Source organism: Fundulus heteroclitus, chromosome 8 (genome assembly GCF_011125445.2).
Source record: "Fundulus heteroclitus isolate FHET01 chromosome 8, MU-UCD_Fhet_4.1, whole genome shotgun sequence".
NCBI lineage: Eukaryota > Metazoa > Chordata > Actinopteri > Cyprinodontiformes > Fundulidae > Fundulus > Fundulus heteroclitus.
In genome coordinates, this window is record NC_046368.1 from 30664896 (window position 1) to 30679176 (window position 14281).

A 14281-nucleotide genomic window follows, 5' to 3' on the forward strand; every position below is an offset into this window, starting at 1 on the left:
GGCCTACTGTATTTCAAATGTTTGTTGGTGTTCTCCTCTCAAATGAATTGGGTTTTTGAAGGTCTAAACATATACAAAAACTACTTGATTTTTTAGCACACGTCATTCCTGGTGTAAATGACCTATTCCTAAGAGTTTATCCAAAAGTCGCTAAGGAAAGTGGGGGTGGCACTCTCCCTGTAATACTCTGTACAGGGACAGCAGCATGGCCAGGTCACTTAACAGTGCGTGTTACGTGCAACTGTTCATTCATAAAACTCAAAAATCTTTCGAATGTTTTAGAGAACCTCTTCTTGGAAACAGGAAGAGGTATTTGAAAGAAATCCTCCAAGAATTCCTCCCTGGACCAACTCTCTTCACTATATATATGCTTACAATTGGTAAGATTATCAGACAGCATGGCATTAATTTCCGCTGTTTTGCCGAGGATACTCAACTATATTTATCCATAAATCCCGACGAATCGAATGATGGACTGCAGTCATGTCTTGACGACATCAAAACCTGGATGACTTTAAATGTTCTGCTTTTGAATTCTGACAAGACAGAAGTTGTCATCTTTGGACAAGAGTCCTCAAAAATACATTTCTTAATCAATCACTTAATCTGGATGGCATTAACTTGGCCTCTGGTTATAAAGTTAAAACATCTTGGTGTTATTTTTCGACCAAGACATGTCATTTAAATCCCATATTAAACAGGTTTCCAGAGTTTCCTTTTTTCACCTCCGGAATATCGCCAAAATTAGAAACATTCTGTCCAGGAGCGATGCTGAAAAACTAGTCCATGCATTTGTTACTTCAAGGCTGGACTATTGTAATTCTTTACTATCAGGAAGTCCACAAAATGCAGTTCAAAGTCTTCAGCTCATCCAAAATGCTGCAGCAAGAGTTCTGATGAATATTAAAAAGAAAATCATATTTATCCTATTTTATCTTCCCTTTAAATCAAGAATAGAAATAAAATTTCTCCTTCTCACATATAAAACCCTTAAAAATCAAGCTCCCTCATACATCTGAGATCTGATTGCTCGATATCTTCCTAACAGAGCACTTTGCTCTCAGACTGCAGGTCTACTGGTGGTTCCTAGAGTCTCTAAAAGTAGAATGGGAGGCAGATCCTTTAGCTATCAGGCTCCTCTCCTGTGGAACCAACTCCCAGTTTTGGTCCGTGAGGCAGACACCCTGTCTACTTTTAAGACTAGGCTTAAAACTTTCCTTTGTGACAAAGCTTTTAGTTAGAGTGGTTCGTGTTACCCTGAGCCATCTCTGTAGTTATGCTGCTATAGGCTTAGGCTACTGGAGGACTTTTCTCACTCTGCTGAGTGTTATCCAATTTGCATTGCTTGTTGTTTTAACTTTTTGTTCTGTCTTTTTTCCTCTTCATAGTAGGTACACTTGGTCTGGCATTTTGTTTAGCTGTGACACCATCCTGTGGGGCAGATCATCTGCTATTACCATATGACATAGAAATGATTCCTGGATCAAAGTGTGCTTTTTTGTGTCTCTGCTCTGTCTTTTCTAACCCCCAGTTGGTTGCAGCCGTTCACACTGAGTCTGGTTCTACTGGACGGTTTTCTCCCCGTTAGAGGGGAGTTTTCTTTTCCACTATTGCTTCATGCATGCTCAGTATGAGGGATTGCTGCAAAGCCATCAACAATGCAGACGACTGTTCACTGAGGCTCTACTCTTTCTCGGGTGGAGTGAATGCTGATTGTCAAGACTCAATACAATCTGCTGTGTTTCCTTAGATAAGAAACTTTTTGACCAATCTGTTTGGATGATTTGATTGATTTTTGACCTTGTAAAGTGCCATGAGATGACATGTGTTGAGAATTGGCGTTTGAATTGACTTGAATAGAAACATGTATTAGAAGTTTTGATTGGCTGGCTTTGAATTTGGTGAATTTGCTCAGAATGGATGAAGTTGTCATGTATGTTGAAGGTCTGGTGACAGACCTCAACGTTTGACTTCTCGAATAGAAGTTGTGCTATTTTGCTGGTCTGTTGGTTTTCGTCTGTGAAGCACTTTAAGACCATTTCCAAAAAGTTTGTAATCCATCATTCTGCCAAGGGAAAAGGTTTTAATAGATAAAACCAAACAGTAATGGTAAATGACAATTTCTGTTGGTCTTCCCAGCCAGTTAAAGGCATACTATGCAACATTTTTCAGTTAATTAATGTGTTCCATACCGTTTTGGATGATTAAATGAGTCATTTCAGGTCGAACAAAGGTTTTCTCGGCCACCCTGGGGGTCTGTGGGGGAAATACCGCACTTGCAATTGCAAGAGCTCTCGGCCCGCACACACAGAAGTCTTGCTTTACGGCGAGAACTCCATGTGTTTTTGCCCTGCCATTCACTATATGCACGCGCGAAAGCAACAACAAAGAACCGCGTGTTAACGTCAAATAAACATGCAAGCATATCGAGTTTTATTTTTATTATTATTATTATTATTATTTATAATTTTTTTTTATGTTGGCGAGACGCTACCGCGGCTGCGGCTTGGCGAGGCGGCGGCGGTAGCGTCTCGCCAACATAAAAAAATAAATAAAAAAAAAAATAATAATAATAATAAAACTGGCGAGGCGGCGGCGGCGGCTTGGCGAGGCGGCGGCCGCCGCTGGGGGGAGCCTCGCTGGAAAATCAACCCCGGTTGCATAGTATACCTTTAAACCTGAGGATAGTACGTGCTTTGTGAGAATTGAACCACCAGAGACGTCTGTTAGCATAATAAAAACGTTCCTGACAGAATCATTGGGTGTATTAATTTTAGGTGTTGGGGTTGATGAGGAAAAACCTGTTAAACTAAAAGGAAATAGACCCACTCACAAAAAACACTAAAGGAAAGTGCCATCCCTCACCTTTGTGGAAGGAAGTGAAGCAGAACACATCATAGTGACTCTTGTCCTTGTCTCTCAGGCCATAGTTGCGAATGCCTGGCACTGTGTTCTTCCCTCCACAGGGTTCTCTGGGGGTGCTGATGGGGTACTGGACCGAGCCATCACTCAGCCACCCGGCGTTGCACCAGTCCATCCCTCCTCGCCATGCGTCATACAGCTGGTCAAAAGAGGCAACGACAGCATCCTGGTCTCGACATGCCCGCTCAGCATCGTAAAAATTAAGGTTGTAGCGGCCCAGGCGGGGAAAGTAGGGGAAGACAACACCTGCAGGGAGAGGCCGACAACAGGAAAGCCTTGATGCAATAATTTAGTTGTACATAGCAAATAAAACTAGAATTCATCCTGTGAGGGTTTTTCCATGTTTTTATTGAATCTGATGACTGACACAAGATCTTACTGAGTAAGCACAGCTGCTTCCCTCCTCGCCTGCTGCCAGTGTTTTTAGCTTCAGGCACTAATAGCAGGAGTTGCCAGCTTCTCACAAACATAATAAAACTGCTGTGGCACTAATGTACACTAACCTCACATTTGCAGACATTCCTCCAAGCTGTCTTTGACCCTGAAGCTAAATTTAGACTGACCACATTTACAATACAGCACTTACCGTGCATATTCAGTCCAAGAGCTCATTACTTCCTTCTTTTAAAAAGCTAGACCACCAAAACATTTTACCTTCAAGTTCTAGGGACACCACCACTGTATCATCCTCCAGACCATCAATCACTTCACATTTATATCTGCCGTAATCGTCTAACGTGATATCTGTCATCACCAGGGAGGCATCCATCGGAGAAGAGCTTTGAAGGTGGACACGTCCGTGGAAACTCCCGTAACTTTTTTTATGATAACCCATGGACACAAAGACATCCACCTAAATAAAGATAAGAAAAAGTTGTATTTTTTAACTCTTTTATTTAAATACTCTCAAAATCGGCAGAACATTGAATAAAGTATCAACAAACACTGTGACAACTTCAGTTACAATTGAAACCAGATATTTACAAATTGTGAAAAAAGACACTTTGTTTCTCACTGTCTGGCATGAAATTAGACTAAACCTTATCCTTATTTAGGTTAATTGTGATTATTTAAAATCTCTAAATTTTAGAATAATGAGAAAGGAAAAAAAGACTAATGAAAAAGACATTCAAATAATTTTCTCCAAAGTCACAAGTGTATATACTCTACTGTATTGTAAGCAACTTAGAATGCCCAGATGATGATCTCCTTGCTTTGCAAGCTTCTGATTAATTTGCAATATTTCAGTTAATTGGAGGCACATGTGGAGATAAATTTAAAGACCTCCAACACGCTACGTCCCAGTGACATGGGAAAATCAGGAGAAATCAGCCATGATATCAGGAAGAGAAACTGTTGATCTCCACAAATCTGGTTGTTCATAATGTTCAGAAGTCTGAGTGGATCGGACAGATTATGTCTGATGTTAAAATGGATTATGACAAAAATTATTTATTCGGTTCTCAATAATCATTGAAAAAAATCTTGATTGGCATGAAACCATTATAACTCTTCTTTTAGATGTTGATCATGTAAGTTTCTTCTTGTAGTTTGATGATTTATCTTTGATGGTGAGCTCCACTTGTTTGAGGTTGAAAAGCCTCCTTGCTGTCACCCTAATCTTTGCCTTCCTACGACGGTTCTCTATCAGATTTAAGGCAGGACTCTGGCTGGGCCACTCCAAACATTGATACCACTTTCAGCCAGACTAAACTGGTAAAATAAAAAGATGACAAAACCTAAATTAAGATAGGCAGCAGCACCCCTCGTGACCCCATGAGGGATAAAGCGAGTAAGAAAATTAATGGATGGATGGAAAACCCAAATTTGCTAGGGATCTGAATGATTTTGGCTCTGTTTCAGACAAGATTTATAAATAAATTGGTAATATCTAAAGAAAAGGCAAGCTTTATAAACTGATAGTACATATAGTTTGATATGTTTTACTCACAAGTATTTACTTCACGGTGCATAATACAACAAACAAAAAGAATTATGAGAAATATGAAAAATATAAAGCTTATGTGAATTCAATAATGATATGACTTATTATTTGTAATAAATCCAAGCTTTTTTTATTGTTCCATTTTGAGTTTAGCTAAATAAAAGCAAAACACTTCATTGAAGTACTTTCTAACCCCACTTACAGCTCCACACAAATGAAGGTCCTGGGTTTGAAACCTGGCATTGGATTTGGATCTCCCTGTGCATATGTGAATTATCTTCAGTAGCTCCACCTTCCTTCCACAGTGCAAAAGCATGCATGTTAGGTTGATTAGAATGCTAAATTGCCCCTTGGACTGAGTGTGTGCATGCATGATCGTTTTTCATATGTGTCTCTCTCTCTGTAGCTCTGAGATGGTCTGGCGGCCTGTCCAGGGTGTACCCTGCCTACTGCCCTATGGCTGCGGAAGATAGGCACCAACCCCCCCATTGGTTGACAGAATATGGATGGATGCTAAACAAGTCCTGAGACTGGTTTAGTGATAAATTTGCCTCTGAGATGAATGTAAACAAACATTTAAGCTATATTAAAAGTCATAATTGCTGGAGGACTCTTCTTAGTGCTGCATAATAAACATGTATATTCTAAATGTTAAACAAAACAATTAGTTTCGCATTTGAGCTAAAAATGCATTGGGAGATTAAACAATTTTAATGCGACGGAGGCGGAGAGAATAGAAAACTTTTAATCTTGTTCAGATTAATTGTTACCTCTTTCAGATAGTCTGAAGTCAGTTTAGTCCACTTGATCCTCATCTTGCGACTGGGTGGCAGTTGCTGGTCCCTTTGAATCTGGCATGGGAAAGTTACATTTCCCCCTCGCCTCGACACTATCTTGGCTTGTTCGGCTACCACATTGAGTTTAGGTCCATTTTCTGCAAAACAGAGAAGCCTCGTAGTTAAAACCTGTGAACTTTAACCTGTAGATGGTTTGCTGGAGAAAGGTTGGAGATAGATAGTAATTAATTAAATTAATTAATTAAATTTAACAAACAAAACATGACAATGTTTAACAAGAGTAATGTGTGAAAATCCATATTTAGTGTAACATGTTTATACATGCCCATTTGCTCGTGAGGTTAAGATTTAAAAAAAACAACAACATTCTGGACACATCTGAATGCTATCATGAGACCAAAGATTCATTAGAACATAAAACCCCAAATTAATACAGCAAATACGATCTTTCAGTAGGTAATGGGTCACATAGCAGGTCCAAAAATGTAAACCCCCCCCACTAATAATTTCAAAACTTATTCCGCAATGCAATATATTTACAGTAGAATTAAAGCCACACTAAGTCATTTTCAGGTGGCGATCCCCCGTACAGGACCTTTTGAAAAAAGCACCGTCGTAAGCTCGCATCCACGTGCCCTCCACACCCCACAGCTACAGCATGTGATACTCTCAAAGCAGCTAGAGTCAGAGAGAGATTTGTGTATGGGACAGATAGGCACCGTGAGCCCAGCGTACCAGCGGGTGAGACTATTTTGAACTTATTAATTTAGGAGAGGAGGGGGACAAGGAGAGAGCAAGAGAGAGAGAGAGAGAGAGAGAGAGAGAGAGAGAGAGAGAGAGAGAGGGAGATTTTGGCTACACTAAAATAATTTTAGTCCCAAAGTCTAGAACTTAAAGGAACAATAAGTAATAATGACACCTAGTGGTTAAAATCAGGCCAACACATACACAATGCCTTTCACGGAGAACCACTGTTTACTCAACGGTCTGTTGTTGCTGTGAATTTTTACATCCACAGGATAGGTATTTGACATTGTATTTTGTTCTATTTCTGGTCTGCTTCTCTTACTGACGGCCATGTTAAAAGGCTGCTGCTCTTTTGCCAAGATAAAAAAACAAAAAGTGCGCTCTGTTTTGGGAACCCTGGGAATTCTCTTATGATTGGCTCAGGAACCAGGAAGTAAACACGGCTACACACTGCGCCAAAGTCATTCCGGACCGTTCCTCTAGGTTTGAAAGGAGAAAAACTTGACTAAGACGTTGTTGATGGAGAGGACTGGTTGTTTATAGGGAATGCTACTTCCATCTTAGATGACAAGTGAGAATGATTTAGGTTGATTTTACAGTAAATATCTCCCTTATTGGTTCTTTAACCTGACAGAAAATCTGTGGGCTCACCTGAAGAGAGCTGTGGACAAAAACTTAAAGAATCTTGACAAGACTGACAAATATTGTCAAGATGTAACAGAGTCCAGGTCACGAAGACTGAAAGCTGTGACATCAATAGCGGGAACAACAGTCACCTGTTTTATTTTAGAGATTATTTTATTGAGATAAGTTACTTATCATAACTGATCTTCACCAGTGCTTCTTAAGCTTTCTGTGGAGGACATCAGGGCCTAGATTTCTCACTCTACTGAGTTCTACTGTTCTCCAGTTTTGCATTGTATTACATTGAAATGACTGTCGTCATTTCAGCTTTTAACTTTTTGTTCTCTCTCTTTTTCTTCATAGTAGGTACACCTGGTCTGGCGTTCTGTTAACTGTGACATCATCCAGAGAAGACAGATCACCCGCTACTACCATCTAATGTAGAACAGATTACTAGATCAATGTGTGCTTCTGTGCTTTTTTGTTTCTCTTGTTGTGTCTCTGTTCTGTCTTCTGTAACCCCAGTCGGTCGAGGCAGATGACCGTTCATACTGAGGCCGGTTCTGCCGGAGGTTTTCCTTCCCGTTAATGGGGAGTTTTTCTTCCCACTGTCGCTTCATGCTTGCTCAGTATGAGGGATTGCTGCAAAGCCATGGACAATGCAGACGACTCTCCCTGTGGCTCTACGCTTCTCCAGGAGTGAATGCTGCTTGTCGGGACTTTGATGAAATCAACTGGTTTCCTTATATAGGACATTTTTGACCAATCTGTATAATATGACTAAATTTGAATTTGTAAAGTGCCTTAAGATGACATGTTTCATGAATTGGCGCTATATAAATAAAATTAAATTGAATTGAATTGAATGTGGTAATGTTTAACCAAGATGGCAGTTGAGGTAACTTAGGCAGTTTTAGATAACAGGGTAAGTAACCATGCTCCCACCCCCACTGCTTGACATCATTTCATTAAAAAAAAATCCCTTTATAGTCCCACGGAGGGGAGATTCATCTCTGAACCAACAACATTTGCAGCCTCTCCACTAATGCTTGGCTCTCCAATCACTGGACCATCACTCCCAGATCAGATGTTCTCCCTGTCAGGGAGTCAAACCCCACTCTGTAATGGGACAGGCAGGGATACCTTAAACTATTAGTCCAAGCTGAGAGCCTGTTCTAATACTGTCAGAACATGGGGAATATTATTGTTTTACATTTTTCCTGACCACTTGAAGGTCTTTGTTTAATCAGCTCTTGGCAGATATTAAATTTAACATATCTACAGTATAAGCTTTCTGACAAATATCCCAGGTTCAGAGTGGTGTTAGAATGGTCTAAGCAAACTGATGGCTGTGAATTTGTGCTCAGACTTTAGTATGGGTTTGCCTCTTTAAATTCTACCCTCCTTCACAGAGATTATGTGAGCTCTCTACACAACGTTGTTAATTCCAGCTGCTGCCTAAGCATGACTGAGATTAGCTAAACAGCAAATGGCACATTGATCCCACATTTTGTGCTGAGGAACTGTAAAGGTGAGCGTCTCTGCTTCTTCATAACATTCAAGCCCCTGAGTGTCTGCACCTTGCCCAAGCCTTGTGTGGTGGAAGAACAGCACATTCTATCACATACTCGTCACCTCGTTTTACCACTTAAGGAAAAACATCAGCAATGACCTAAAGAAGCTTGATGTTGTCCATCAATCTGATAAGGGTTATACGGCCAGTTATGGACAATGGCCAGTCCGTTGTTTTAAAGCTGGAAGATACATTGAGAAGTCAAAAACATTAAAGACAGAGGCCAGTCTTTGAGAAGGTGTCAGTGTCAACAAAATTCACCCTAAAACCAGACCTTGCTATGCTGAGAGAAATTTTAAGAGGAAAAAAAAAACAAGAGCACAATCTTAGAATCTACACCCAATTTTGCATGTTCAAGCTTATGACGGTACAAATGGAAAATATGGATGCCTTGTATGGATGCGTTGCCAGAAGAAAGCTTTTTCTCCAAATACATGATGGCAGCATGACTTAAGTGTGCAAAGTTGTTCTTAAATTAGCAACAAGACTGTAAAAATATCCTGTCCATGTTTGGTGAAACCCTAACAACTTTCTTTCCCAACTGTCTTAGATGGTGGAGGAGGGTGGATGACTTGCCATCATTTCACAGCAACAAAAACCTAGACAGCCTGAAAACTTTGAGTCCAGCTTGAATCTCTGTACCAAAGTATTCTAGTGGCAGAGTGGATAAAGCATTGTGCTTGTGTTCTGAGAAGGCTACAAGTACATATGCATGTTGTTGGAATGTACAATTGCAATGACAAATAAATGTTTCTTTCTTAGCTGAAGCTTGGTCCATGTTGGGTCATGCAAGCATTGAACTAACATAGTGTAAAAAAGTCAGAATTTCTCCACAGTGGAGATGGAGAGAAATGAAGTCTTACAGACAACAACTCTGTCAAGATGTTGTTGCTATAGGTAGTACTGTAGGACATTGGTTATCATGGTTATAGTTTTTTATACATAGATTTTCTGATTTGGCATCTTTATTTTGTATATAAAATGACAACAATGTGGAATCTGTTTTGGATTCTGTGCATTTGAGTTTTACTTTAACTATTTTAGAACCTAATTAAGATTAGATCATTTTCAAGTATTAATATGTCAAATCAAAGAAATTAAAAGAGGGTGTACTTTCTTTTTACCATCACCAAATATACAGATATTGTATTTGCACGTTTCAACTGTAAGTATACAAACTCTGTAACAATATCTCTATCTGACTGCAGCCTTATCTCTGAGCCACAGCGCAGAACAGGCTGATAGGGTGAATACCCTGCAGAGAGAGTGTCATGAACGAAGCACAGAAAAGAACACTACAAAAACACGGTATCTCATCTGATAGAGCAGAGCTCAGTATGACAATATCACTGAACACAGAGAAAATCAACTTACCTGTGACATAGATGGTTCTGGAGTGCTCCAGCTCAGGGTACAGAATGTCTAAATTACTTTCTGCAACACTCAGGGAGACCAAAGCACAGATCAGCAAAGGAACCATCTTCACTCAACACACTCGGGGTCCGATCACTGCAGAAACACACGGATACAGAGCGCCGTTCCGTTAGCTTCTGCACAATAGGTTAATGCTTCGCAAAATTGTCCCGTAGGACTGTGCCATTGTTGCGGGAGAAAGAGAGAGCTCATACGGATGCAGCCCTGAAAAACAGTGCCTCTATCTGCATGGCTCTCCCCTGCAGGGTCTGTGATAACCACAGGAGTGAAGCGCACACACTGCAAAAAGGGAACGAAAAGTAAGTAACACTTTCATGAAATTAGGGTATTTGTCCTTGATTTAAGCAGGCAAGTGTAAACGATCTGCAACTCATTTCCATCAATTTATTCCAAGTGCAGTATATCTAATTACCTACAACCTTAATTTAGGGGTAGAACACTCATTCTATTGGCTGATAATCTTATTTACCTTGTCAAATCAAGGACAAATACATTCATTTTATGAAAATTTTTACTTACTTTTAGTCCCCTTTCGCAATGCACTGCCTGCTCATCATTGAGTAGCTCTAGAAGCGAACACACAGTCTCACTGCACAGTTGACTCAGCAGATAAAAGATCAGAAACACAGAACCTGGATGTCCGACAAGAAGCCTTAAAAAGCAGAGTACTAGTACAACTAACAGAATAAATGAGCGAACTGACCAGCAGCGTGAGAAAGCAGCATGTCCTAATCACAACAGCGGTTCCAGATTGCAGGCAGTCTGCCACAGCGCAGAGCGACTGCCTCACAGTCAGCTTCTCTCAATCTCAACTGAGACTTGGTGAGTCCACCAATGAAGATAACCTAACCCTCACTTTCTGAGCAAAACTTAGACCTGCATGTTGGATCATCCCAGCAGGTGTTTTGGTGTCCATTTCAGCTGAATAAGAAGCATAAAAGACGCTCCCATAAATTGGGAAACGACAAAAAAAATTGCAAACTTAAAACCAGTTGATAGATCTTGATCGCCCTTTACAGACCTGACACTTACACGTACGACTTGGACATGCCTTGACATTACTTTTGTCTTTCAATACGTACATATGGAACATAGTAGTACTTGATTGTGCTGGGGGGATTGCAATTAAAAATAAAAATGCGCAATTATTCCTTCTTTATTCTGCTGTGCCTTGATAACAACCAAATGGATTGAGAAGAAACCAAATTACTAATCTCCGTATATGTGCAGCTGTTCTGTGAAAGTCTCAAAACTTTTGTTAGAAAACATAAGTGAACATACAGCATCATGACAACCAAGGAACACAGCAGAAAGGTCGGGTTTACAGTTCTACAGAAGTTGAAATGAGTTTGTCATCCCAAAAATCAAGAGGAATGAAAGATTGACACCATGATTTTTAGAGGCTGCCTTTTTTCATACAGCCTACAGGTAAATCTAGCTTAAATAATGGCATGATGTTGTTAATATGTGTTTATTTAAAAATTTATCATAGACAAACTAGAATAAATGAACAAGAACTACTTCATGTCGGAGGTGTAAACTATAAAGGGTGTGTGTGTACGCATGTGCTCATAACCTGTTTGACTCTCTTTTACAACTTGTGCTGAAGAGCAGCTGTGTGTGCAGTAGTAATCAATTAGATTGATCTTTTGCCCCACTCACCTCCTATTTTCCTTATCTTCATTCATTCAATTGCAAACTGCTGATGCACTGGCCGTTCCTGCCAGGTGGACGTCCTGCAGTCAGCAGAATAACTGCAGCATACACACATACGCGCGCACACACACAGGCTCAATACCCGGGACAGATACATCCCTTATTACCCCTCCCTGCCTCAAAAAGTATTTTTCGTGCCAGAGTAATTATTTGAGGGGAAAGATTAGACGTCCTTTTAGAGAGGATAAAAACTTTGAGGAACACCGGTCACTGCAGGACACAGGCAGGCAGGCGATGTGTTAAATATGAGTAGAGAACGAGAGGGAGATGAAGACAGTGAAGTACAGCTAGGACTTAGCTAAAGCAGGGAGGGAGGGAGGCTGAGGAGGCAGAGAGGACTCTGCAGCAAGAAAAATGATGCAGTTTCAAGCGTCCTTGCTGCAATTAACAGTGCTTAACATAAGTGAACACCAGTGATTCCCAGCTGTGTTCATCAGACACAACTGACGTTTACAAGTTTTCAACTGCTGATTACAAGGTAAAAAATATTCTAGTAATATATATATATATATATATATATATATATATATATATATATATATATATATATATATATACATACATCCATTAATTCATCCATTTGGCAACACATTTGTCCTTTTGGGGTCGCAAGGTGTGCTGGTGTCATTGGGCAAGAAGCGGGGTACACCCTCCTGGAAAGGTCGCCAGTCCATTGCAGGGCATATACATATATATCTGATGATGATGAACTTTATCGTCCCAAAGGAAATTTGTCTTGGGTATATATATATATATATATATATATATATTAATGTTGGATGAAACAAAATGCTTGTTTGTCTTGTCTCTGTGTTTCCCTGCGATGGACTGGTGACCTGTCCAGGGTGTACCCCGCCTCTCACCCACTGACGGCTGGAGATAGGCACCAGCACCTCTCGCAACCCCAATAGGGATAAGCGTGTTGGAAAACAGAATTGAAGTTTCCTAAACCCAGAGCTTGGTAGGCTATTTTATGTCAGGTGCCATAACATTCATACTGATAACATCATATTTGGCCACTTGTATTTCTTTTCTCTGTCACCCCTCAAACTGACAGTAGTGACTAACAAGTTGGTAGCTCATGGAAAACAGTGAGAATACGATGATGATGTAAAGTAAAAAGTATAATGAGGTAGGGCTGGATGATATAGAAAAAAAAGCAAAGGGTAGGTTCCAATCAATGTGATCATTGCAACATCAAACAATATTATTATAGTTTATGTTCCTGCGGCCCTACCCACTAGGAAAAAGGGGTTAGGAAGCTATGGGCTTAGGAAACTTCAATCCTGTTTGCATCCTCACTCACATAGTAAACGCCCCTTTTGCCTTAGTATGGCAAAAAATAACTTGGATGAAAACATTTTAGGAGTATCAGTCGCATCTGATCTTCGTGACCTCATATTGTTTTATACTTTTTTACTGCCCTAACCTAGACTGAAGTTAATGCTAGGTTTGATGTTGTTAACATATTTATGATGGGGGTTAGGGAAAACACGACCCTCATAAAACGTCTTTGGGAGAGAATCACAAATTGGGAGACGCTAAAATTGAGGCAAATTAAAAATTGGAACCTTAGATTTGCTTCCATTTTTAAAAGTTCACTGAAGCTGCATTTTTATTACTCAGTTTTATCATTTAAATGACAGATATTGGGTGATTTTAAAGGGTAGCCAAAATATACCAAATCAGTTAGTTGACCTTTAGAACCACAAATGAATCTAAAATAGATGTTGTTGTTAGGTGGTAAGAAAAGTAAACTCCAGACCGAATGGCTTCAGGTAAAAATTTAAACCACCTTGCTGTGAGGCTACATCATAAACTATTGTGCTGCCAGGATCTTTAAAAGGGCATTGTATGTAAATGATCTAAACAAATGAGAGGTCAGAAGAGCCATGCACTCTGTAACATCTATTGAGTTGATGAGAACTTTAGATTGACCTTAAAGCCAAGATCTGTTGCTCCAGAGTTAGTGATTGATCTTCAGTTTAATATTCTACTAATATTTAACAATCCTATCCCGCTAATTGCCCTCACATTCTATTGTTTTGGATCTTCAGGCTTGCATGTCTTCTTGCTTTGTAACCTCTCTTTGCGGTCAGAGGTATTTCGTTTTCTGACATCACACTAACCAGGTAAAGACAGAAACAATCACAGAAACAGGGTGGAAATCGCGCTACTCTTTGACAGCAAAGGTGAAGAAAAAGACGACGAGGAATACATAGCCATGTGCAGAGACAAAAGAGGAAAGACAAGAGTTGAGGACTGAGAGTGGGGTCTTTGAATGCTGGGACTATGATAAGAAAAGCTAGAGAGTTGGTTGACATGATGCAGAGGAGGAAGGTGGACATACATGTATTCAGGAGACCAAGTGGAAAGGTAGCAAGGTTAGAAGCTTAGGAGCGGGGTTCAAGCTGTTCTACCATGGGGTCTCAAGTCTAGAGGACCCCAAAGCATCATCCACCCACACATTCACACCCTGATGGTGGTGAGCTACTGTTGTAGTCACAGCTGCCCTGGGGCAGA

At 40.1% G+C, this 14281-nt stretch overlaps 1 protein-coding gene across 2 annotated transcripts in view; it reads right to left on the reverse strand.

The window, feature by feature from the left end:
* The window catches only part of LOC105915524 (hyaluronan and proteoglycan link protein 1), a 29638-nt gene that overhangs the window by 4934 nt on the left and 10423 nt on the right, over positions 1-14281 (reverse strand). The window contains exons 1-5 of one of the 2 annotated variants that reach the window (XM_036140553.1): positions 10746-10815; positions 9983-10117; positions 5638-5801; positions 3577-3775; positions 2866-3168 (exon numbers count right to left, since the gene is read on the reverse strand). In XM_036140553.1, coding sequence (XP_035996446.1) covers positions 2866-3168; positions 3577-3775; positions 5638-5801; positions 9983-10088 — 772 coding nt within the window. In that variant the 5' untranslated portion in view covers positions 10089-10117; positions 10746-10815. Of the gene's footprint in view, positions 1-2865; positions 3169-3576; positions 3776-5637; positions 5802-9982; positions 10118-10745; positions 10816-14281 lie in introns of those variants that run through there. The other variant, XM_012849655.3, reaches the window with a different exon arrangement.